The sequence below is a fragment of the Seriola aureovittata genome, chromosome 11, assembly GCF_021018895.1.
Source record: "Seriola aureovittata isolate HTS-2021-v1 ecotype China chromosome 11, ASM2101889v1, whole genome shotgun sequence".
Taxonomy (NCBI): domain Eukaryota; kingdom Metazoa; phylum Chordata; class Actinopteri; order Carangiformes; family Carangidae; genus Seriola; species Seriola aureovittata.
In genome coordinates, this window is record NC_079374.1 from 7,437,337 (window position 1) to 7,465,211 (window position 27,875).

General features: G+C 42.8%; 1 protein-coding gene across 2 annotated transcripts in view; it reads right to left on the reverse strand.

The window, feature by feature from the left end:
• Nucleotides 1–27,875, reverse strand: part of man1a2 (mannosidase, alpha, class 1A, member 2) — a 129,425-nt gene that overhangs the window by 48,634 nt on the left and 52,916 nt on the right. For both annotated transcript variants that reach the window (XM_056388563.1, XM_056388564.1), the window contains exons 5-6: nt 14,500–14,618; nt 1,390–1,470 (exon numbers count right to left, since the gene is read on the reverse strand). In XM_056388563.1, coding sequence (XP_056244538.1) covers nt 1,390–1,470; nt 14,500–14,618 — 200 coding nt within the window. The remainder of the gene's footprint in view (nt 1–1,389; nt 1,471–14,499; nt 14,619–27,875) is intronic.

Genomic DNA, 27,875 nt, shown 5'->3' on the forward strand with positions numbered 1-27,875 from the left:
GTGCACCCTGAGGCGAGGTTGGCTGCAGCGACAGGAGGCGTCCCCACCTTCCTCGCCCGCTGAGCCCTGATTGGAGCGGCACCTGGTCCAGCCCAGCAACGATAGCTGATGCCATTCGGACCGAGAGTACAAAAGCCGTCTTCAGATCCGAGACTTTAAATGATATCTTATTTAATCGTAAAATAAAGCTGCATGACGTATACGTACTATATTCTATAGTTGACCTACATTACAATGAAGGAAATGTTTTAGCATGTGGTGATAAGAACATGCCTCACAGCTTTTCCTTTAGTCCTCTATAATATAATGTGTTCTGTTCTGTGCAATATCTGAGGAGGGAGAGGTTTCTGTGTGGGTCTGTTGTGGAAAGAAGCTTTGAATAATATTTAAACGACTTTAAATCTCAAGACAAACTTTGAATACAGTTTTCAGCTACTGCAGCATTGAACTGAAGGTGTGGTACAGCTGCAGAAAGTTGCTGTAAACAATGTGAAATGACACAGCTGTGCTGGAACAGCGCGCTGACGCACACTGTCGAATCATTCACTGATGCTGTTGGGTTTTTCTTATTTTTTTATTGTGCGCTCCCATGATTCACTAGCTGTTCACGCACTCACAACACTGCATGCCTTCAGTATTTTAACGGGTGAACTACAGGGCACTTTTTGACAGCTGTGGAACCAGGAACAAACAAACAAACACAAACAAAGGATAGGAAATGGAGGCTTCACAGAGCCAGAACTAAAAATCTATGAATGTTTTTTCAGGCAGTATTTTAAGTAAAGTGTCTTGACAACAAAGAGGAAGGTTTCCTCAGAGATCTGTTGGCCAACACTTGCAAAGACCACATGAAATTATGACGGAGAGCGCAGCGGATGTGGGCGTCGAACTGAGCACATACTTGATGTATTTGCTCCCATTACAGAGGCAGCGCTGCTTGGCTGGGCATGAAAGCTGAGGTGGACAGGATTGACAGAGAGAGGGAAACAGAACAGAAACAGAGAGATATGCAGCGATGGATTCAAACTCCAACCAGATACTTAACCAGAGAACCAGAAATCTTCTCCTTAATGGGAGCAGAGGAGAGGAGGGATGAGAGGAAGGACCATGGAGGAGGAAACATTGTTGTGGAGAAAAGACAGGAGGAGAGGATGTCTGTGTTCTTTCTCTCTTTCACACCGACCGAACACACAACCCCCTTTTTCTCCTTCACTTCACTCTCCTTTCTTTCATAAACACGTTTAATTCTCTCCAGGACAAAGCGAAGTTCATCAGGTTCAGCTCACTCATAAACACACACACACACACACACACACACACACACACACACACACACACACACACACACACACACACACACACACACACACACAGTAGGCGAGCACTTACTTCCTGTCCAGAGAGGTAGTAGGCGGCCAGCAGTCCTCCTATGAAACGAATGTTGACCTCAAACACGGACACCTCGGCATTCTGGGAAAACAAGAGAGCAGATATAACACCAAACAAATCTTCAGGTTTTTGTATAGACACACGCTGATGGATTTGTGCCGATCTCTTTCACTTCATTTGTGACACTGTGAGTTGGTTCGTGTTTTTTTCTTTCATCTTTTCTGTCTTTTGGAGTCGGGGTTTTTTTCTTATGAGCTCCTTGGATGTTTTTCTGGACCACCAGCACAGTGTGTGTTTCCTTTCATGTCTTTCTCTACTGTGTTTGTATCAACTGGTTCGCACAACCTTCAAATAGAAATAAGAAATATACGGATAGAGGGGGAAGAGATCTGCATTCCTCACAAAACAGACTGTCCAAAAAGAAATAAGCCAGAGTCACAGGTACGTCACACACCTTCACCAACAGCTCAGGCTCCCACAGACTGTATCCTCATCTCACTATACATTGAGGAATCAAGTTTTCCAGATGATCAGTTCTCGAGAAGCTTTACGCGACAGCTGGTTAGCGCTACGGCGACACCTCCACGTCGCCGTCGTCGATTACAACAACAGCGTGTCCCAAAGGTGGAAGTACACTCTGACGATACACTGTGGACGATTTACAACGCACATGCCGGGATTGTATTTACTGAGCTTTTCACATGCAAACCAAGTCATGTGAGCGCAAGATTTCAGGGTAATATTTCATGCTACAGTATATTGTGTTGCGCATTTCACAGCTTTCACTGTGTAACTTCATATTTACTGTACTCGAGTCATTTGAACACATGGATCCAAAAAGGCACAGATTTCTAAACCCAGCGCCTACACATTTTCACACGTCTTCTTTCCCCTGCCGGCCCCCCGGGGAGGCTCCGTACCTCTGTACGTTGGATGTGTTTCTGTAACGGGCCATTTTGCATTTTGCATGCCGAGACTTCACCAACGCAGGCGGAGCAATCAGCCATGACCGAAAGGCACATTTTGAACAGGCACTACACCAGTTAATCGTTAATTCAAGAAGATTACTTCAGAGGGATTGCACAACCCATGACTTCCAGCAACATCTAATGAAAAATACTGTTCCCCCTCACAGCCCCCTGTGCTCTTCCGCCACATCTGCCATGTAGGCAAACAACAGTGTTTGTGTTTGATAGTGGAGGTGGGCAGTCCTCTCCAACAAACATTAAAAAATGAAAACAAACTTACAAACAAACAGGAGACTATGGCAGACTGCAACACACTTGTAGGATGGTCTCATCAGTGCACGGCTGAAAATGCAAAGCAGCAGACAGACTGTGAAAGCTTTGAAACTCCAGTCGGGAGGGAGAAGAGAATTTGTACTCCTCAACAAATCCTGGATCCGACAGGGAAATTTGCAAGCAAAAACTCTCCCAGTGAAATAATCCTCAAGTCACTGGTGTGGAAAAACATGACTATATCCTCCCTACAGGTAGATGTGGAGTTGCACATCTACACTGGAGAGCCTTAAAATGCCTTCAGAGCTCCTATGAATTAAAGAACTTTAAACTTACAAGTCAACTATGTGTTGATAAACGCTGCATATTTCTTTCGCTAATTAAGCCCAAGGTTGTCATCCTCGCTATTATTCTGTAGCTTTGGGAGCTATGAGGGAGCGGCGCGAGTTTGCCGGTGTTCACCTCAATTTCCTCGTTTGCACAGCACAGATTAATTGGGGATAACTCTCAACCAAATCTTCCAAATCTAGTTTTCCATTCTAATACACCCCCAAACAATAATCACCCTGCTGCTCTCCCAGACACCACAGCCGTGTCTGCGGCCTTGAATGAGCCTGCGAACCGTAAGCAACTTGATACAGCTAAGTGCAGGAATACTTCCCAGACTATCACAGTAAAATAATTTGTGTGAAATCAGGCCATTTCTCTGCGAATGACAATTTCCTTGATGCCATGGCAACATTAATCAACTGGAACACCTTGCAGCCCATTACATTCAAATGTTGAGAGCTATTTGCAAACCACAATGTGACCTTGATCTGACATTTTCAGAGATGAGGATTTTACCTGCATCTGTAAACGAGACGAGTGCGACCTCGATTTACAGTGCGTGCACTCCAGAGAAGATAGAGAGACACACGTGGCTTTTACCGTCTTCAGGGTTGTGAAAAATGTTCATTATTTCGGTTTATGCACGGTGGTGTGTGTTCTTTTATTGCACCCCATGAGGTAACTGTAGCCTTTAGTCAGGAGCAGGTGTCGTCAGAGAACATTCATAACCTGTTTCAATGCTCAACCGTAACACCCTCCGGTTCCGGGTCAGCGGCGGTGGCCAAATTACTGCCTTTTTGCCCCTGACTTCCAGCTACCCTCCACTAACCTACTCTTCATCCGTCCCATAGGCTATTTTTGCTTCGTGGCCTTTCTGTCATCGTCTAAAGCTGTCACAAATTGTTATACTGCTGCTGCTGGGAAGCCTTTGCAGTAGAATTATATGGGGAATGGCCAGTCTTCTTGGCACACGTCCATCCACAGGACTATAATTTCCACCAGAATGTTTTTCTTATCTACCGAGGACCACAGCAGGACGACTTGGTTCCAACACAGACCCTCCTATATCTGCGCGTCATTTTTAGCAGGCTGAATTTTGGCCTCGTGGTCGTAACAGGTCTGACTCCCTCCTGAAACAAAGCTGACTGCTCTACCTGCATCTTTACAGACTTTTTTCTGTCTTTTACTCTTGTGTTAGCAAAAGACAGCAAAGAGCGCAGCAGCACCTACATTCGACCTCGAGTTAAAATGGTTTTGCACATTGACAGAAGGTGTGATAATGTACCAGTGTCACTTACACATGGGATCTCCTCAGATCCCATGTGTGCAGTTGTGCTGACAAGGAGAGAGTTCAATAGTGCAGAACAGCTCTCATCTCCATTGCTCCACCCATGTTATTTTAATCTTGAGTAGATCCCACTTCGTCCAGAGGTGCGAATCTCAACCACTCTTGCTTTTTTCCCCTCCTGAAGGCAGGGGGTGGGCGGTCTGGCCTAACGATCATCTGACTATCTTTTTGGGTAGAATCAAAATCCACAATCTGAATCACGATCTGCATTCTGTTTCCGCTCCCCTCTTTATTGTGAAAGTCCTAACCGGAAGTTGTGGTTCATATCTTTCTGCCACTTTGACGCTTCTTTTGGATGTTTGTCTGGCCGCCGCTATTCCTCACCCACAAAGCTGTTTACAAATTCTGTCACAACCGGTCTCACTTTTTGTTTGGTTTTTAGTTCATATGGAGTATTCATTTGGACAGCACAGTTATTTATTTAGATGTAAGAGTTCTAGTTCAAGAGTTAAGTCGCTTCCCCGGCTCGTCCCGCCTCCTATTTCCATCCCCATGAATGGACTGCAGCTGCACCGTCGTCGGCTGCAGCTGGTGATCGTAGTTCTGCTCAGGTGAGGAACTGGTACACCTGCCGCTACGACAAGCTCATCAAGGCTGCAGGTTAGCAGCGACTGAACTGAAAATTAAATATCTAAATAAAGCACCTTTTAATGACATCTGAAGAGTAGATTATATGCCAAAGTAAGATCGGCCACGATATGAGATCATCAGATCGCCCACCAGTACCTCATGGTTTCCCCCGTCAATGCTTTATCTGTGCTGCTGCCTGATCTGCATCGTGCTTTAGCAAGCGGGTCAACACTAAGTTGAACTCAACCCTGAAAATATTTTACAAAAAAGCCACAAAACAATGACCTCACAGTGCTGAAAAAAATCTCATGACTCAGTCGTCGCCCTGTAGACACCACTTTGTCTTTCTGCGCGGACTGAGCATTTACAACTAAGAAGAACTACTATATAATATAGATGTTGATACAGTTCCTCCTATTTATACAGTTTAAAGCAGTTTAAAGTATACATAACTATATTATATAAATACAGTTTGAAGCAGAAATTTTTAAAAAATAGTGATCTTTTTGTATTCTAATAAAAAAATTGGTTTGTAAATGTTTTTGTTTATTAAAGGAAAAACATTATTTGACCAATTTCCATTGCGCCCCTTCTTTATGCACTCCTGGCTGGTCATCCGTCTTTTGTTTATATAATATATAATATATAATAGCAGGCAAATAATCACTTTAAACCGCCATATTAAACTGATAACAGATGGAGATTTAGACCCAGATTTTTTTTTTTTTTTTTTTAGACATGATGCAAGCAGCAGCAATGGACACTTCTCAGCCACCGTTTATCATTTCAACACTGATGTAAGACGCCACATAAACCTCTATTCAACTTAAAAGTGTTTCCTTTTAACACCCAATGTTGTCAAACTGAGAACAACTTGAATTCTTTTTTCTTTTTTTTTTGAAGAGCACAATTGATCTGAAGAATGAAAGAACTACAGCACACACCGAAACAGCAGGAGCTGCAAGTCACCGAGTGGCTGTCGTGTTGAACTGAGGGACGACGGGACAGGAAGCTCTCGTAAAGCTGAAGGCCAGCTTTGTTCCGCAGCAGCCATCTGTCTAACTCCCCGTCTGTCACTCAGCATCACTTGTTAGCCATTTACAACCTGCAGTTTAGGAGCACAAAAACCCCAATTAGCGGCAGAGCTATAAAACGGCCCCCCGATTTTTAAAATACCTGCGGTGAACAACAGATAGCGCGGCGAGGAACCACGTAGTTTGTGCAATGACGTGTGAGAGCAGCACAGGAGGAGAAGTTTGATTTCCAATGAATTGTTTTGGTATGAAGCTACAAAATAGGACGGCAGAGTCACTTCCTGCTCTGATCTTCTAGCATGAGACAGCTCTTAGAGACATACTCGCTCTCCCCTGTGATTTACAGCCACTTTGCAACCTCTTCTCTATTAATATCCACCCTGCCCCAGTATAGACAGAGATTTGTCAAACCATCTCATAAGAATGTTCTTTTTGTGCAGATTCCTGCCATAGATAATCACTGTTGTTTATTTTAATCACATCCTGTCACTACTGTGACACTGCCTCTGCCTGAGGTCCACACTCAGGGGATCATGGGAATATTTCGATTACTGTATCGTCAGCTGTGGCTCGGAGTCTCGTTACTTTCGCTAATCTATGAACTGTAGCTTGTCCTTTTATACCTAACCTTAGAAAGTGTGTGAGCTACACATGCATATTATTTATGATCAGTTAATTGTCAGAAATGTCACATGCAACAATTTTGATCATCAATTAATCATTTTTTAATTGCTTTTAACGAATACATGCTAAAATTCTCTGGTTCTAGTTTCTCAAATATTTGTTGGTTTCTGTTCTGCGATAGTTAATATCTTAAAATGAAATAACAGTGATGGAAACAGGGTCATGTGATGGAAATGGACGGCGGCACATGCCACATAGAGCAAGTGCGGGGAAGCGCGACTCATTTCAGTCGGCAGGTCCGATACTCCCACCTCAGGTGTGTGGATGACAGTGCTGTCAGCAGAGACACTCCGGTGTGGCAGGAGTTCACCAAGTCCATTTACCATTTACTCTCTGAATGGTAAATGGTCTGCACTTTTAGGGCGTTTTTCTAGTCTTATATCGACCACTCAAAGCGCTGTACCCTACACAACACATCCACCTGTTCACTCACACAATCGTACAGTACTTTTCTACCACACACACCCACACACACACACCGATGTTACATGGGGGGCACCCTTTGATATGTGGACTGGAGGAGCCGGGAATCGAACCGCCGACCTTCTGCTCTCCTTCCTGAGCCACAACCGCCCACTTTTACTCTACAAAATACGGCTTGGGAGGGCTGAACTAACATCTGCAGCGGAGTGAACTATATATTTCTCCTAGTTGTAGATAAGTTGTCATGGAGAAAAGACATCAATAATAATGTGGAGTGTTAATGAGAACAAAAAATGTAGGTGGAAAAAAGCATAAACTAAAAAAAAACTTCAAGCTGCTGACCAATTAATAATCCAACCAATTAATGCATTGCTTAGTATCTAAAAGTCAATATCAGTAGCTGAGGTGAAGTGAGTCGATCTCAGCACAGTTACACATCCATTGTGTTTTCCGTGTTCTCTCAGGTGCTTCTGTGCATTTCCTTTTGCCCTTGCTCACTTCGTGTAAGGTAATAAATGCCTTTACAGGAACAAGTGAAGCTACACTGGAAGCCAATACATATATATAAAAAACCTTCAGCATTCAGCCCTCGTACACAGGTATTAGTCCCTTCTCTTTCATACACTATATCTTGCATCTGCCTTTCACAGCAGAAAGTATATGAACAGTATACTGCAACAGAAAGACCCAACTGAGTAAGTGAAAGGCTGTGGATACATATATATATGTTTTTTTTTTTTTTTCTTTCCCATTCACAGCATGTGGTGTGTATCTGTGTCTGCATGCTTGTAGTCGAACATGCGGTTTGGCTCAAGCCTTTCACTAGAGCATGAAAAAACACGAAGAAAACATGTCGCCCACGTGACTCAGCTGAAATTCTACATTCTCCTCTTCCAGGTGACGGGAGAGAGAGAGAGAGAGAGAGAGAGAGAGAGGGAGAGAGAGGGAGAGGGAGAGAGAGGGAGAGGGAGAGAGAGAGAGAGAGAGAGAGAGAGAGAGAGAGAGAGAGAGGGAGAGAGAGGGAGAGGGAGAGAGAGAGAGAGAGAGACGAGCACACAAGGAGCTGAGGGAGTCACTGTCAAATATCTCTCACATTCAGCTAAATGCTACGGGGGAAGCGTTGGGGGGGGGGGGGGGGGGGGGCGTCTAAACATGACAAACATGACAGCTCTCACCGTGTAGGACCATGAAAGCTCAGCAATGTCATGAAAAATAAACAGCGGAGTGTAACTCATGGAGCCTCTGTGAAAGACAACTCTGCTTTTCTTCATGTCTGAAGAAACAGCGTCGTGTGTAACATTTAAGCGCTGATGGTTTTTTTTTTACCACGTAAACTGCAATAAAACTCCTGTTTAATTAAATCTGGTTAATCAAACTGGGCTGCGATGTAGTCTTTGACAGCTCGCATTAATTTATCTCTCCATCTCTGCCGCATCGCCTCCGATCTGATCCTCAATTTAAGCGGGGTTATTAATGCATCAGTTAACGGAGTCCATTCATTTGGTGGATCTTTGGGCTCGGCGATGGATGCGGACCTCCTGCCAGCACATTCATCATCCGAGGGCAGGCTGCAGTGCGGGGGCCCCACCAGGACACTGGAGACTCAAACAATGACTCACTGCTTGGCTCAACCTGACATGGCAGCTATTTAATCATTCATTAGTGCTGGAGCTGGTAGATGTGCTGGTGGCGGCGGCAGGTGGGTGGCTGAATTGAGAGGTGTCGGAGCGAGGGTATAACACACACACACACACACACACACACACACGCACACACACACACACAGTAGAGATGTGTGTACTTTTGTTAAAACCATATGAGAACTGTGAAATTGTGCTTTTAAGGAAACAATATAAGAGAGAAAATGCACTTGTGTTTTTGTAAGAGGGAATAATGTCAAGACACATTCACACAAATGTATTTTTGTGATCTGGGCTCCAGGAACAAAAGACAGAAGAGACAAAGTTATCTGGAAGAGAAACTGAAGTGAACAGTCAAGTTATTACTAAAACTATCCTTCACACTGGTTTGTTGTAGTGATCTCGCCATGTTCCCATATCTCACCAATCACTTTAGTGAGTATAATGTTACAGTTACTGATAGAAACGATGCCAAAACTACAGCAGTAACACCTAATTTGTGATAAACCAAAATAGTGTAGCATATTCCAGTGCTTCCCAACCTTTTCCAACTCATGACCCATTTGAAAATAGCAAAAATATTGGCGACCCACATCCAACTCCATAACAATATGGAGGCCAAATAATTCACGTTCTCAGAGCACTTTTTATTTTAATGTTAACGATCCAACACTCAGGATTGAACTGAAAGCAGAATCACTTGTCTATTCACCGTCTGTCTCTTGACTCTTGATCCTCCAGCTTTTGTCATGGATGAAATCTTTTAGTGCAATCAGATTGAGATAACAAGATGTGGTCTGGCTACAGCAATATAATAGTTTTTCAACATTTTTAACTTTTAAAACTTTTCAATTTATATTCATATTTAAATTATTTTTAATTTAATCTTTTCACTAAAATTGCATTGTTTGGCAAATGATTTGTCAGCTCACCTACAGGACCTTCACAGCCCACAGTTTGGGAACAAAGACTGTATATAAAGATAGATGTAGCCTCCGTGATGTCACCCACAGGTTTCTGAGAAGCAGTTTTAAAGAGTGAGCTGCTCTGCTGTTGCCATCTTGGCAGTGCCTGACTTGGCACCCTAACTCCCTGCTAAATCCAAATGGACAAAGAGGTGGAGGCATGCAGGCATGTGTGGAGCCGAGACTTTGGTGCATACTGGTTTGTGGCAAGCATACGCTCACCGACCTGTCACTGACAGCAGCCACGCCTTCTATGCATAACTTTAAACCTTAATAAAATTTAAACAGGCAAAAAATTCAACCTCCATAGAGTTGTACCAAAACCATTTTTTGTACCAGGCTGTAAATATGTTTCTGCTGTAAAGTTGAGCATTTTAACATGAGAATCTATGGGGATTGACTCGGTTTTAGAGCCAGCCTCAAGTGGCCTTTCAAAGAACTGCAGTTTTTGGTACTTCCATGTTGACTTCATTTTTCAGCCTCTGATGTTTCCATTTGGTTGGAAACCACTGGTATAAACTCTACATGCAGTATTTCACATTTAAATATATGCAAAACTCATCTCTGTCCTCATCTTAAAATATGAACTGATTAAGCGAAAAGGGGCAAAAACATCCTCACTTTAAAAGGTCAAACTGCCTCCAGCAGGGACGTCGTGCACACACAGCTGCAGTCGAGCTCAGTGTAATGTTTGTGAACTTGCACTCACACACACACACACACACGCATGCACAGGAGGGTGATTAAACTTGACTAAGAGTGATGCCTTTAATCTCCTAAATGGAAATCCAGACTATGCCCTTATTCCAGCCTCAGAGCTCTGACCAGAGAGGCTGGGTACAGCTGCACCCTTTGGGTTGAGCAAATCTTTGATTTTCACAAGGGCCAAGCTTAATAACACTTTTGCTGCCAATTATGCTGCCAGGCCTCTGCAGGCTTGAAATATATTGCTCCCTATGAGCCGGGGGAATTACCTGTTTAGTAAAAGGCCTGAGCAAAAGCCGGAGTAATGCCACGGCCATATTGCTCAGATTGAGCCTGAGCTAGCTTAACCTTTCATGAATGTTACAGTGGCTGGGAGCTGACGCCTGAATCTTTAGCCTAATGCATGCAGGTGTAAGAGCATCAAACCGAGCTGTTAATGAAAACATAACGACACGCCCCCTCCTCCACCTCTCGCCATTAACAGGAGCTCCAAGTCTCATTGTCTCCTCTCTCCTCCTCCTCCCGCTAATCTCTTCTCTCCATTCCCCTCTTGTGTAACCAAAGAGCTTCTCCTCTTCCTCTGCTTCTTAATACTCAACTCCAGCACATTTTATTCTCATTGTCTCATATTCCTGTCATTGTAATTGCATTTGTCATACATTCTATAATTCTCCACCTTTTCTTTTAATGAGGCACAGATCTCACACTGTTTGTTACCACTGCAGGTTTTATTACAATGGCTGCTACTGCAGGTGCTTTGGCCTTCACTCTGTGACAGAGCACCCTTTGCTTTTTTTTTTTTTTTTAACCAAATCTTCACTTAAACACCTCTATTCAATAAATCTAGACATTGCCATTGTCAGGTGAATGTGTTTACTGTCATTCCTATCTGCACTACATTACTGTTACTGGATTTGATAACTATAAAATGGCCCTGTTTCCCATCACATGTAATCTACCTTGATCTTCCCTCCGTCCTGTCCACTCATCACATCTTAATGTTCATCCAAGGTTTCTTTTCCTGTCCCTGTACTCCTGCCTTTTGCTATCAACCTCTAATGTACTTCCTCTTTTTTCATTCATCTCGGAAGAACCATTTAACAAATCCAGACTTATAACAATTTCAGTACGGCTGATGTTGATAAAACAGCCTCTAACCTTCAGCGCTCCACTGACGTAATTTGTGTCAAAAATCACGCTCCTTCATCCGCACCTCAGTCATATTTAAATGTGTGCTCCATCTTTCGACATAGACTTTTCAGGTTACTCAAAAGTTGGATTTCATATTATTCATTTGACAGATTTATTTTTGACAGAAAATGTCCCTAAAATATCACTGTCTCCACACGCAGCTGCTAAAATGGTTAAAAAATATATTCATATTTTTTCACGTCTGTATCATATTCAGATTCAACTTAGACAGAGACAACTATAGTGGAAAGTGTCAGATTTTTGTAATGTTGCTGGTATGATGTCAATATGACTATCAAAAGGTCTTTTCTCTGTCTATTTCTGCTTGGAACCATGACGTCAGTGTGTCTGCACTTACCCGTTAACATGGGCGCCAAAATAAAAACATTCTGCAGCTGCCACACAGTCAGTGTGTTCCCTGTCTATTGTCCACTGTGGCTAAATGTCCATAAATCAGCTCAGAAATCATACAAAAAACGACGTCGCTCTCACCCTAACTGCAGATTCTTGCTTGAAAATCACCTGTTTTCTACAGCTTCAATATCAAAAGTAATTCAGCTGTTGTCTGTGTGCGTACATGATTACAGAGCAAATGGGAAATGACAATAGTTAATTGAGTGTGACGCTTCATGGAGCAAATCTGTCAAAATATTAACAAATGTAGGCTAAAAAAAAAAGAAAAGCTCAACCTGTAGCCAACAGCTAACTCACTGACTCGCTGGCAACATTATATGATTTAAGTAAAAAAGAAAAAGAAAAGAAGCTTTATTCATTGGCCTGTCAACGTGGTTCTTACATCCCTTTAACACTGACACTTTCCTCTATCCATTCATATACAGACATTTGTCCTGTGTTGAAAACCTGAAGTTTTGTTTCATAAAAACTCTCTGAGAACACGTATAGGAGGACAAACCAACTGATGGTATTTCTGAGGAGCCCACATCACTCTGAAAATATCAATAAATTGCATCTTGGTTAAGACATGTGGTGACTGTTAAAAGCGTCTTTCTCCTCCTGCTTTAACCTTGCTGTCCTTTCTCCCTCGTCCTCAATCCAATCTACGCTTTTTTTCTCCTCTTCCTCTCTCGCCTCTCTGTTCTCCAACCCAAATTCCTCCCTCTATCCTTCCTTCCACTGCTCCACCACAGTGATCCTGAGGTTAATTAGCCCTCCAAGTGTCAGACTGTTAGATCCCTCTGCCTACCTGCTAGCTGCTCTATGATTGCCTCAGTAGGGGTTCTAACAAGCCAGTGCACCATACATTGGTGCGGGCATAAAGTAAGGAAAGAAAAGACACGGGGGGGGGGGGGGGGGGCAAGGAGAACCCACACATGGACAGAATATTGTTCTCAGGGGAAATTTAGGGGAGATGGAGCAGATGATGAATAGATGGACAGATATAAAAACTGTGATTGTTAAATGTCATGAAAAGAGGAGATTGAGGACAATAAACTGGTACAAAGAGGTTATAAAATAAAACAGAGGGCAAGAGCCACAGTGAAGACAAAACTAGATAATAAAAAAGTAAAGAAGGATGAAGACGGGGGGGGTTGTAAGAAGAATAAAAAAATAACAGAAGGGAAAAAGAGGGCAGACAGACATCAGTGACGGGTGAAAAAGAGGAGAAGGAGGCTGTTAATGGGAGGGGGGGTTGGAAAAAGAAATAAATGAGCAGAGCAGCAGAGGTGATGGACAAGAGAGACGGAGAGGAGGAGGTTGTTAACGGAAGAGGAGAGAGTGACGGGAATGAAAATTGACAGAAACAGACAGAGGAACATGAGTTACGGACGTCAACAGACACTCAGCAGGGAATCAAGATAAGAAATTAAGTGTTATTATTATTGTTATTAATCTATCTATTAATTTACAACACTTCTATTAAATACAACCCTCTTGACTATATTATACTAGCAGGTTTTCTAAAAGACAACACTGAAAATATGGATCTATTCTCAGGCACACAAGTGTGTAACCTTTTTTTTTTTTAAAAGAATCCAAATCAAAACAACAGTTCTGGCCGGTCCAACATGTGCAGGAAAAATGATGCAAATACAAATGTGAATTAGTTGCAGCTTCTTTTTGTTTTTTACTTTGGTTTTGATACGATCTGACAGAGCCAGTGTGGCACATTAGTGACAATGTGGTGCTAATGCAGCCAGGGTCAGAGGTTTGAATCCCATATGAGCAACACCTGCATGGTATCAATGTTTCTAATGAAGTGGTTCTCAAACGTTTCCACATTAAGGAACACTAAACTGACACAAATTAGACCATGGACCCACATCTGATAAGATTTTTGCTTTTAGATGTTTTATTACAGAGAGTGTTTGAAACCCGTGACCAAACTAGTCACATGTTTTGTCATTGTGTTACTAATGGATGAAATTATAGTGAAAATAAATTCTTCCCCTTTTTGCTGGGAACCTCAGAAACACCCTCTAGCGCCCCTGGGGGTCTCCAGACCCATTAGTGCTGGGTGGCATCTTGAAAACCATGTCAAGAATGAATTTAAATTGTTTTAATTCCTGTTACATTATTGTTTTACTCTAACTGAACAGAGCTCATTAATCAGCCAGGGCCCCATCACAGAAGTTACATTATCGAAGTGATTGAACAAAATCACTTCAGCATTTGGCTATTGATCAATAAATCAGATAAATATTATGATTTTTAATTCCTAACGTGTTTCGTCTAAAAGCCTCTGGACATCTAACCGTCTCCTGCTCTGTGGTCGCTCATCTGAGCCAAGCCTCTTCTCTGATTGTTGGAATGAGCTCCCAAATGAAACCAGGACAGCAGAGTCACTGTCCATCTTGCTTTCTATTCTTTCGTTGAAAGTGACAGTCTCTGTCCTCTTCCACATTCTAATGTAGTGCTGGAACAGAATCAGCAGCACCGAACATCACATCTAAAGATTTCCCGATTGTTCAGCTTCCGTTTTGTCCATTCTTATGTTTTATAAAAAGGAAAGTATGTACACACCACACCGAAGTCCAGATTCTGTTCAATCCACTCCTGACCGTCCTTGAACTCCTCGTGGAGGCCCATGATGTACAGCGTGTCTAAAGCATCCACGATGGTCGCCCCTAGTTGGGAATTACCTGCACAAGAGACATGGTAAAACAAATAGGAAAATTAGATTAATTTGTCCAGTCACGCACAAGCCAATTTGTTTCAGAAGAAAAACCCCCGCACCTCTGGGAATTATGAGTGGAAACCTAATCACAAAACACAATGGGCCTAATTTGTGAAGGAGAAACTAACACATCTGTTGAGGTGAAAAAATGAGGAGTTACTCATACAAATTTTAATATACAATTCTAATATATACAATTAAACATTTGTCTGCATGTCCATCAGAAACAGAGGAGGAAATGCAAGTCCACATAGAGAGAGCTGTAGGCTTTACACAGCACATAGCTGTCGTGAGGAGACAATCGGTGTGTGACATTCAGGTTCACCTGAGAATATGAGAAACCAAAGTCATAACAACATGACATGAAACATAAAATCTCCCAAGCAAAGAAAGTGTGTGCAGTGTTAACCCCCGACCAGCATGAGGCGCTGTGACATGAAGTGACTGGATGAACACCGAGTACATGCGATGAACTGTGTCTGTTCAGCCCTTTCTGTACTGACTCACAGCTCTGACTCGTCCACTCTCTCAAACACAATATCTGTTCATTTCTTCTCCCTCTGGTGTGTCGGGACGATCAATTAAGTCACAGCCGATGAGAAAATCACCTCTCTCCTCCTTCTAGAGCTGGTGAACGAGTGTGAGTCTGTGGTGACACCCAGAGAAGAGACATATGGTGGGCTTCTTTACGTTTCTCTGCTCTTTTGTATGCCCAACAGTTATACTGCTAACTCTAACTTATTTATGCGATGACCTCTCTCTTTTCCTATTTTTGTTTTATTTTTTACATTTATTTATCAATATTCCCATCCTCTACGGAAGCTCAGAGGAGCAAACGTTCAGGAGAATATCGACTTTTCCATGAAAAACCGAATTAGAAAAAAATCAATATGCAGCATCTGAACTGATCTTTTCTTTGTGTGAACTTCATCTGAAAGTTCAGGATGCAGCCATGCGACTGCAAGCTACAGTAAAACTGAAGCATGCTCAGTCATTTCTTATGGATCAAGGTTAAAATGAATATTTTGTCAGCCGTTATACGATATATAACCTCCGTCAGCCTGCATCTATGACGAGCAGGATTTCCAAGTTAATTACAGAAGTCTGCAACTGACACAATTAGATTAATACCTCGCAACAGAGATGGGACAGTAAGCTAATTAGTGCAGTGTAAAATAGCATCATAAAATGATAATATGCCTCAGTCACTCCAGTGTCACGGTTTGAAGATCAGGACATTAGGGCTAATATGCATTATGATTCTGGTCACGAGTGTAAAACAGTTTTCTGACAACAGGGGAGAGGACTCCAAATTAAAGTACAAGCCAGTTTTTAAAGCCAGAAATCTCAACTACCCCAGAAACCCCTGGAAAAGTGTGCACCGCAGAAATAAAATGTAACTTTTTGCCCCTTTAATTAAGCCACAAGTTGCTGTTGCTTCTACTCAGTGTTGTATTTTCACTGTTTATCTTTGTAATACTAGCACAGCTGAGGTCAGCAACTCCCTGCCTCCAGCTCTGGGGCCGCTATCTCCTAATAATGCACAGCCATTTAATGTTGTGCTAATTTAAATACTACAGACTTTGAGAAGTATCGTCACAAACACATCCCCATGGGGCGGGGGATTCAAATGTAATTAACTGGTCAGTCGATCTTTGTGCTTCAGCCTGGACACTTTATAAAATCAATATCGTCATGTGTTTGTTTTTAGATGTGATGATTCCCAGCAGAAGTGAAAAAAGTGAATATGCATAATTTCACCTTGCTGCCAGTAGACCCCGGGTTAATATTGTTATTATAAGAATATTTATTATTATTGATTAGATTTTCCTAATTGTACTCTGACTACAGGTGAAGATTTGCTACTGCTGAGAACACTTAAAGCAGATCTTGTGCATCAATCATACATATTAGATATCTATTATGTTGTTGGATCGATATTTCCTTTTTTATCAAAAGAATAATCTTATGTGAACATACTGGCACTAGAACAAACCAGCTGCATATCTACGAGTGTCAAGGAGTCACAGCAGATTCAAGGAAACCTCCTCATTAATATGTAAAACAATGCAGCAAGGTGTTGCGGGATCTCATCAGATCATCTCGGCCCCCGTCTATTACTGCTCGCTGCGTTTGGCTCGGTTTGATGCACGTAAATTAACAACATATTTCAGTGGTAAAAGTCAGTGTCACTGCCCTTTAAATTCTTCCTCATTTCATATCAGCTGCAAGCGTGTGCTGCTGGAATTCCTGAGCCTCCCCACCATCCCCTCTTATCTGAGACTCCATTCAAAGGGAGAGCGTCTGGCTTTATGCAGGAGCTGCAGCGTTATTATCATTATAGACAGGAACCGCTAAATCACTCTAAAAATACACTGCAGTCAGGCAGGCACGGCTGATAGCAAGATGCCCTGGCCGCCTGCCGGATCTTGACAGATTGGCCCTGTTGGTGGAGCAGAGCCCCTCTGCTGCACCACACAACCCCTATCTCCCTCCCTTCTGTCACTTTCATCACCTCCAGGTCCGCTTCAGGCAGTCAGAGCAATGTGAGGCCCGTCAAAGTTCTCGAGTCAGAGAATATTCTTTTGATGTCGACGTTTTGCTTCCTCTACGCTACACAACAACGATGCAGCGCGGCGAGCAACCGCCATTGCTGCTACAAATACGAGGAAAAAAAAAACAAAAAACGATATTGACGTTACATAATCAAGCCTTGTTTTTCTGCTGGTGTCGTCCGAGCTGTTTCAGGAATCCTCCACATCATTTCATCTCACTCCATTAGTGAATTCCTGGTAGCGGGCAGCCTCTTATAGTAACCTATAGTGACGTGTTGTTAGTCGAGGTTGAAACAGTTGAAACATCCTTTTACTTTGACATCTTAGAAAACAAAGTTAACAATCCTACAGAAAAATGTTCATCAGACACTGTTTTTTTTACAATTGAACAGATATAAGTCATAAAATCATGTTTGGGATAATGTGAGATGTTTTAAATATGTTGTTTGTACATGTGTGTTTACAGATTGGTCAGAGCAGAAAGATGAACGAAACTTAAAATAAAATCTCACTGAATAGTCGTGAAACAAAGGTTGATGTTGTCACGACAGAACCGCGACAACTGATTGGATGCCAGGTTTGCTGACTCCTGACTCCAATTAGCTTTTGCTGAAGTCAATATATAACAATCAATTTGGACAGGATCAATACAATGATGAATGATGAAATACATTGTATTTGTTCATAACCAAGGTTTCCGCCAGTGTTTTCCAAGCCTTGCGGCCAACCTGACCTAAGTTGACCCCCCCCGCCAGGAAGCATTGGGGAATTTGGCGGGGGGCTTTGTTGTAAACTTAGATATAATGGTTGGAAAGACCCCCCCCCCGTGGAAACCCAGACTGATGAAGATATGACTGTATTTTAAAGCTTATTTATACATAAATGTAGGTCATACTAAAGGCTTTACTTACATTTTTCTTGCCACTGAATCTCTAACAACTTATCCACTGACTGATTATCATTTCTTAAATTTATCACACGACCCAATTTGTCATTTCAGCTGAAATTTTAAAACAAAAGCGGATTTAAATTTGCAGCTAACTTGTGTTTCTCCGACTGCGGAGTGCGTTTCGTCAACCTTGAGATGTTCAGCTCACTTTGATGTTTGCTTATAACCTTGCGATCGCACCTTAAAACCCCCCCCATCTCCTTTCTGCTCCATCACACCCTCCATCTTTTCATCTGCCCCTCCTTCTTCTTACTAACCATCTGTTTGTTCTCATTCATCACTGTCTTGCTTGTGTTTTTCCTAATCTTTCTTTGATCGCTCCATTCAAACCCCGACGCAAGGATACCGCTTTAACCTTCTGTAGCCAATTCATTTTCGCCGAGCCTCCTCCTCTCGCTAAATCTCCCTTTTCTCCCTGTTAATCTGGCTCGACCCAGCCTTTACCTGCAGTCTGTATTCATATTTCCGCTCGTATTGTTTCACTGTCATTCTTGTCAGCACACGCTGTCTGTCGCTGTCGGTTTCCACCATCCTCCCTACATCTGAGTGCTGTACAGCCTTTCATACAATGCCAACTGCAAGCTGAATTGGCACTTCCAGGAGGTGGGTTTAGGGTTGCCAGGCACTGCTTATCTGAGACAAATTGGCCAGGATGAGGTTTATTTATTTGGGGAATTATCGCCACAGCCTCACACACACACACACACACACACACACACACACACACACACACACACACACACACACAGACAAGCCTGGGCTGAAAAATTCTGCCACTCTCTCTTACATGTACGATCCTTTTTCCTTTGACTGAATTCACACCTCACACCTTCACTCTGCCTCAACTGAACTCCCTCAAACTCTCCAACTTCCCCTCTCCATCTATCACAATATCACCCCCCTCTCTCCCTCTCTCTCTCTCCTCCATTATATCTCTCCCTCTCTCGGCCCCTGTGCCAGTTTCATTAAACGACAGGTTTCAGAGCTCTCCTGGTACGAATTCACACGAGGCAGGAAAACGTGATGAGGAAAACGTGATGACATTATTCAGTCTCCATTCTCTCTGTCTCGTAAAGTGTCAGCTGTGGGAGAGTGGGTTATGATGGAGAGCTCAGGTGTGTGTGTGTGTGTGTGTGTTTAGTGTGCATATGTTGCATGAATTCATTTGGTGGAGAGTGGAAGAAAAGTGTAGGGATGGTGTTGAGCGGCTGGAAGTGAAGTTTTGACTTGATCTGGACTGAGCTCTGGTGTTGCCACATTTCCAGGACTCCCTCTCTTATTCTCTTATATTTGCTGACTGGCAGCTTCTCTGACTTTGCTTTTTTTTACCGTCTTCCTCCATCCCATCTAGTCTGTAGCACTGTGCTCCTTCTGATGCCCTCAACACAACTCTCCGCACTGGCTTCCTCCTGCCTACATTCTCTCACAGTTAATATCCAACTCTACAAAATTGTACTCATACAGATGAGCAGTATAAAAGGAGCATTACTGCCTTTATAGCGTCTAATTTAGTTGTGAATACTACGCCTAGAATAACCGAGACAATGATTCTTTTAAATTATGCTGCTGTTGGTTTCTTTTTTAAATGTAATTTTCAGTTCTGTGAAAATGTAATTACATCACCTCCATTGTGCTGGGAAAAAAATCTCATGGTTGGATATTTTTAATGGAGCAAATAAAAGCCTAACTGCCTGCATGGGTAGACACCACTCGAGTTAAGTGAGGAAAAAGTTTCTTGCCATTGTGGGTGAACTGCTTTTGAATACACTATATTTTAGTGGGGAACCCTCAAAGAGCAGTTTAAAACATGTCCTGGATACTGGGGATTAACCAGTATCAGCTCAGCTGTTCAAACACCGACATCGTTTCTACATTATCTCATTTTTTTAGGTGTCTGAAGGGAAAAGAAAGTAGGTGACATTACGTGCCAGTTGATGAATCAGCTGGGCTCCTACACTTTGCTTTCAGAGGTTAATTATCGTTATCAATATTCACAGAAACAGAGTTTTGTATAAATAGTGAAGATTACCATGTTGTTCTTTTGTATTCAGCACCAGCCTTTTAGACTTTGTTCCGCCATGTTGGCTCATGACAGATTAAGAGATAATTTACACTCACTGTCACAGGCTGCTACACAGTTTTGTAAAATTAGTTTTGCAGGCATCAACCCTAAAACCTCCACCTTCCCTGTGGCTCCAGGTCCATCACAGCATTTCAGCCTGGTTTGTAATGAGCCCAGCGGCGACAGACAAAGCCAATCCAACTCCCTGGGCTGATTCAGACCGGTCTAGCTAGTAGTGGACGACTGGTTACCAACTTATTTGGCACCAGACTGAAACATCTGCTGTGTTTTGTTTTCTGCCTCAGAGGGTTACAGTTCGGACTGGGCCTTCCGCTCAACATGAGCTCCCTGACTGAAACCCCAGCCCGACCGCCCGTCTCCAGGACTGGAGCCAAAGGGTTTTTACTGTAGAGTAATTTAATACACTGTCTGTACGCAGAAATGGAGAAGGGGGTGGAAAAGCGAAAGAAGACATGAAGCGTATGTGTAAAATGGAGAGTTAACGCATCAAAGGTTTGCCTCAACTGTATGTCCAACTAAATGCCAAGCTGGGATTAGACTGAAATCACACAGCACAAAATCAACAGCTGAGGGTAGATCTATATAATATTGACACAATATTTCTACAGGGGAGCATCCAGGGGAATCTCTGGTTGTATAGTTATTCACTGTTGAGTCTGCTTTGAATACACAGTTGTAATAAACATGGCGGCTCTACGATCTTCTGTGGTTTATTCTGCACAGAACAGCTGCCATGAGAATCAGCGAGAGCATTATTTCAGCTTTTACACGATTTTCTTACAAAACACTGATGCTGACATCGAGTCAGAGACAGCCTCGACCTTTTCGACCCCACTGACATCTCGCGCCCGAGTACGATTCCATTTCTGCTTTTTCAGTCCTCGCAGCAAGATCCAAAGAGCACTTCAAAAAGGTAAAACTTGATGAAGGCAACATGGCATATGTTTCTTCAAGGCAACGATCTCCTACACGGACACAAGGACAGTAAAATTCTACAAAGAACGTTTCCCATAGTGCACTCCATCTCTTTACCTCCTCATGAAAAAATGAGGCTTTGAGCTGTTAACCAGGGGAGTAATTGCCTTCTTCGTTCCTTTTTGCACAATGTATTACTGCTAACTGCTAACTAGTCTTTGAGATGTCCAGGGTTGTGTTCCCTTTACATGTTCCGGCTCTGCTGAAACTAAAATACAGTGGAAATCGCTCATGTGGATCGAAAAGCTTTGGACAGAATTATTCTTTTAATTTGCTGATAGTGATGAAATAATCTTCTTACAGTGTTTATTTGGGGCCTTTCATACATGACAACACAAAACTGTAGCCTGCTACTGCAGCTGTCTCTGATTTCCTCAGCGTGTAACGACCGTCCCAACATACGTTCACTCTATCCACTGTATCTAGTGCAGGATGTTAAAGTAGGTCTATGTGGATGACAGATTAATAGAAAGAGTAACTGAGGGAAAGTCATTTGGGAGAACAGAGAAAGTTGCTCAGGATGGAGAAGAAGGGAGGAGGGAGGAGGGGGGGGTTTCATGCACTCACCAGCTTAGCCAGAGAAAGGTCAGCAAATCCCTCAGAATCCAACAGTATATACATACACGGGGCCGTCCGAGTGGGATATTCAGAAACCTCATTACATCAACTGGTCAGAGGCAAATACATCAACAACCAAAAAAGCAAGCTGTAAAACGGATCACTGTTGTACTCCGCCAGCGTAAGGGTTAAGGGACTGATGTTCTTCAGCATCATTTCCCACCTTCCCCGCATCACTACGGTGCGTTTCCTCTCTCTCTGTCTCGCTCTCACTTCTCTCTCAGGTATTTGGTGTTTCGTCACTTCTTTTTTTCGTCGTAACTCAAACCCTTTCACAATCTGGTTTGTGTCACCATCTCCTCCATTATTCAATTTAACCACAATGTAAAGAAAAACATACATTTCTAACAAATTACAAACTGCAATTAATACCGACTGAATTTTAATAGTATGAATTTTATGAAAAACGTTAACTTAACGTTAACTAACTAACTAAAGTTTGTACCCCTAATAATACATACGTAACACATACAGAAACAATAACATGGCATGAAATAACCATGACACCCGGCCCTGTTCTTGAATTTCCACAGTGCTAATATAAACATGAGGCAGGTAGAAGGACCAACCAGGTGCCTGCACTGCGCTGCAGCAGCTCCCTTGAGTCACTAACAGGCTAGTTATATCAATATTAACAGAAACCCTAACAGCCTCAGAGTTATAGAGAGCTGCATTGTGGGTAATGGTTTTTTCCAATTATTCAGTGGCACCACTTTTTTAAGACTCCAGCCCTTATCGCCATTTGGTCACATACATTCTAGACAATGCAAAAAAGAGAAGCTAAAGCCTGCAGGTATGAACTTACAAGGTGATGTTTTTCATCAAACTTCACCCCTTTTTTTTATTTATTTTTTTACTCTGTTTGAAGGGCTTATGCACATTCCTGCTGGACTCAGCAGCCGGCAAATCCTCCTGTTTCCTGCTGTCCAATTTGGCACCAGCAGCCCTGCTGAAAGTTTAATCTGAGGGTGGGGGGTGGGGGTGGGGGGGTAAGTTGAGGAGTTCTGAGGGAAATTTGACGTATTGTTGGGAGCAAGAATTCAATTTTGTCCTCTGTCTCATTTGCACTGCAAATGTGCAACTCGAAGTCTGCAAAGTTGGAGAAGATGTAGTGGGTTCACTCATCTAGATGGACAGATACCAGTCACTGCTAACAGGAGCAGATGGTGTTCATATAATACGAAAAATAGCATAAAAATCACATAACTGTCTTAGAGACACTGCTGTGTGGGTTTTTGATGACACTAGTCTAATTTGCCTAATGGGACGCCACATTTAAAGACTCTCAGTGACAAATAATACCAGATGAACCCTGGCTCGTGAGTTTTAATCAGTGTGGTGTACTGGCAGTCTCTTGTCTTGAATTACCATGAATTACCATGACAGAGACCATACTGTAATACAAGAGCCAACTAGCTGCACCCTGTAATCCAAGAACAGTGCTGCTCCATTACTAAGGTGCCTGAGTTATCATAATATCATGTATGTAGACATAAAATGCATCTTGAAGAACCCTTTATAGGGGACTCGGCTTCACATGAGCTGCCAAGTCAGTTTCATCCATATAGTCCAAAATCATAAATCAGAATCTGTGTCTTTACATCCTGAATCTGGATGAGGAAAAACAAAAGAAAATTTACCAGGAATAAAAGAAGGAATTTCAACAGAGGAGGGATCCCTCATCCGATAAACATGCAATGTGATAAATACAACAACTTTTTACCTGCTTTCATCTGAAGTCAAAGACCTTTGTTCTAAAACTCCCTGCAAATTTCAACAAGCAAATCTTCCTCCCATCATCACTGTTGTCTTCCCCTTCCTCAAACCCTGATCTCTGCTTCCCTCCTCCTCCTCCTCCTCCTCCTCTCTCACACAAAGCAGCTTTGAGCCCTCAGGCAATCATTATAAAGTGATCATCAGCGAAACCTCTTACCCCACTCCTCACCACTCCACCTACTGCTACAGTCATCACCAAGACATCTGGCTCTGCATGTTGGGCTGAGAAGAAGAAAGGGCAAGAAGCTCGATGTTCACTTGTTTTCAGTTCAGCAGCGTGTCGCTTTGTTTCTCGTCCGATGAGGGAAATCATTGCAGATATTTACATATCATACATTAGGTATTAACCAGCGGAATACTATTTCGCCCATTAGTTGTGATAACGTACATTCGTGTAATGGGAGATTTTAATCAGAGGGCTGACACGGCTGAGCTGTGGCTACAAGCTCATGAATATGTAGGTGATGAGGAAACGCTCCCGGGGTGGAGTCAAGATTCATCAACCCAACATCCCCGAAGGTTGTAGGAAAAGGAATCGTTTAACCCAAATAGATCGGATGGCAGATTCTGGTAGGTGTTAGACTAAAACCTAATGTTTGTTTCTGCAGAAATGAAATCAAATAAATTAACTAGCAGTATAACCAGAGGCCACTGTTCTGGTAATGGTGGCTTGCTCCCTTTGGATTGGGTCGGAGTTTCTGCCCCAGTTTAAGTATATCAGGGTCTTGTTCACCAGTGAGGGTAGGATGGAGCAGGAGTTGGACATGCCGATGGGTGCAGCATCAGAAGTAATGTGTGAGTAATGTGCATCAGAGTAATGTTGTACCGCTGAGCCGGAAGCCAAAGCTCGCGATTCAACGGTCAGTCTTCGTTCCGACCCTCAACTAAGGTTATGAGCTTATAGTGACCGAAATAATACAATAATAGATACAAATACAAGCTATCATCAGTTTAGTGGTATCTAAATAAACAATAACTTCTACCAACAGGAAGCTATTACAAACTACCACAATTTTTCTTTTTTTTTCTCGCCTTTTTAAGTAGAAAATGCTTGGAGCTGTGTCATTACCATGATCAACTGTGATAAAAAATGAATAACATTAATGGAACAGTAAAGTGCTTTGGAGAAAAGCATTCGGCTGACAGCCTGCTGCATTCATAAAGTTTCAGATAATCACAGAGGAAGTACTTAAAGATTACTGTCTGCAGGTTGTTCAATATCTTCCCTTGCAATCAATCTGTCCTGACGCTGCACAAAGAGAGCACTTTATTTCAATAAGGGCTCACGTACTCGAGCCGGAGACGATTGGTACGTCTTAGTTTTTAAGAATTTCACTGCACTGCTGATTTGCAAATAAGCAGATCTGCATATTCTCTCACTTTCTCGTCACTCTCTCCCTTTTTCCAACTTAATACCTGCATTAAGTGAGAAATTGGCTCTTTCCATTCAACTCCATCTCACTCAGCCCTTTGCATCTTGTTTCTGCAATGTCCTTCAGAACAATGACTGAATTCTTAAGCCTGATTTGTACTTTAACAGCTACAGTGCGTCAGAAGGGGGTTACAAACAGACCATGTACACAAACACTTTAACCCTCTGAGGCCACAGAAATCACAGAGACATGACCGGACAGGAGGGTAGTCATGGGATTTCATGTTCATTTGCATCCTGTTGGGATGTTGTCAAGCTGAGCAGCAAGGAGGATGCTTACAATACACATTCTGTGCTAAATTAACCAAAAAAAAGAAATGAAGTTTGGCTGCAATCCAGTGATCAGAACAAAAACTTTTATTACTTCAGAAATCACTCTATTCCACCGGTCAGCCCACACCTTGGTGCGAGACCATATAGAAGGTCTGGATCCTGAATTCTGGACCGCATGACTTTATAGATGCATATAAATATGCCATTTCTGTTGTTTCCCTCTGCTGTGCCTGAGTCATTAGTCTACACCCATGGGTGCATTTCCATGGTGCCACTGCGCAAGCCTTTTTCCAGGATGCAATGTACTGTTTCGCCCTGGGAGTCAATCATGTGAAGACATGACCTAGATGCTGGGGGAAAAAAAACGAGCAAAGCTGCATGGCTTTGAGCAAGAGCGGACTTCTGACTTCATGGTTATCACGGCATTCACATGAACCCTGCAGATATACCACCAGAGGGAATTAATATCCAATAGCTCTACAGAAGATTACACTCCTCAGTGTCTATTGATTAGAAAAGCTGGAAATCAAAGCAGCATTTGATGTGGTATTGTGGTTTTATGGGGTTTTGGACGAGGCATTTTCTCAAACGGAATCTATGCCGAGCCGATTCCCCTGATCGCCACAGCAACAGGGTTTCATCAAGATGATCAGCAAGAGCAAAGTCTTGTCCAACAAGGAGTGGCTCATGTCAATAACAAAGTAGTAACAATACCTCTGGAAGTCCAACATGGTGACTCCCAGGATTTCATGTAATTTAAAGGGGCTATTTGTGAGTTTTCTCTGGCGCAAAACGTGGTTTCTTGCCGGGAGCGGGTGGTGGTGATTGTCACTTGACAAGAGTTTCAGCCAACAGTTGTGCTTAGAGGAGGTTATAATACGCCCTCTGAGCAGCGCTACGTCTTCAGAGCAGATTGTAGGCTACAGCGAGTTTCTATAGGAAAGTGAGGCGACGGGCTGGGGTTAGCTGGTTAGCGTGCTAACTTCAGTGGAGGAAGAGACATGATAGAGACAACAGTTACCATTGGTGTTGCTTCCCACCGCTGGAGACAGCTCTAAGTCAACAGCTGTTAATGCTAACGCTGGCTATGTAGCAGTAGTAAAACTTACAAATAGCTCCTTCAAAGACAAGTTAAAAAGCAAAAATGGAAGTAAATGAAATTGCATAACGGCTTTCCTGAAAAGCTGACACAGCAACAGAGGGTGTTCACCTTACAGCAGCATTTCTGTGTTACTTGAAACTTATACTAAGTATAAGCTGACAGATTGTCTCTATGGGCAACATGATGCACAAACAGACAAAGTAATCCTGTAATGGACGAAGCGAGCTCCATGAATAATGAGTAAGCTCTCTCGAGGTCTGCACTTGACAGAAGGGCCAGGTGTCCAAACTTCACCCCGGTTTTGCATCATCATCCATCGCCTCCTACTGAACAGGCCTCCAGCTACTACATGCCCGAGGCGGTCTGTGATATGATTTACTGTGAGCACGTCAAACTGCCTGTGGGAGAGAGCCATGTGCCTGAGAATCCAGAGACTCTCCTCTTGCACGCTTAGATTAAAATCATCAGACAGAGAGCTCTCGGGGAAACCAATATAAAGCATTAACAGTCACTAGGTGGAGTATGCGGGGCAGGCCTCCGACTCACCAGTGGGTTATCCCTTGTGTGGCTGGCAGACAAGATTAACTCCCAGGAAGTGACTCCAGTGAGGTCACCCAATGTCACAAATCCAACAAAGGAAGCAGCTCTGGGAAACTAACGACACTCCAGATCCTTTATTGTAGAAGACAGAATGAGTGAATCGTATTTCCTGATAAATTACACAACTTATTGATTATCAAAACTGTTGTTATTTGATATTTTGTTGATAACGGACAGGTCTCATTCAATTTTGCAATGAATCCATTTTTTAAAAATTTCGCCTGGACTAGTCCGACTGAGAAAACCAGAGGAACCTTTTGTTTGTAAACTACTCTCACCCCAGAGGTATTGGAAGACAGTGGTGTGGACTTACACTCGCACTGAAGTCCTCATCGGTGTAAGCTGACCCGCATCCCCTGAGAGCATTTTCCAGCAAACACTGAGGAGTGTGTTTAAAGATCAGAGCCTGTGCTGTCCACCCAGAACAAACAAGGCCACTTCAGCTGCCGGTGAAGCCCGGGCCTTTGCTTTGCCTGACCCACAACCTCAACGAGGGTCAAACGCTTTCAGCCTGAATCAATGGTGGCTGACGCTCCTCATACAATTACCCATGGGTATCAGTACCCCGTGTGCATGTGGGGAGGGGAGGGGGGCAGAGAGAGTAACAACATAGAGATGAATAGAGATGTCTATCACCTGCAGGAACAGTCTCACCAATGAGGACAGAGCGACTGTGATCAAGGCAGAGGACGTGAAAAGGAGCCCTGACACTGTTTGTGGAGGAGATAAGTTCAATAAGGTAGTTTATTACATTTGCAGCTGACACTTATTTTCTAATCATCAATCAATCTGCTGTTTATTTTACCCATTAAATGATTTGTTGAGTGAACCAAAAGGGACCAAAATGTAAATAATACAA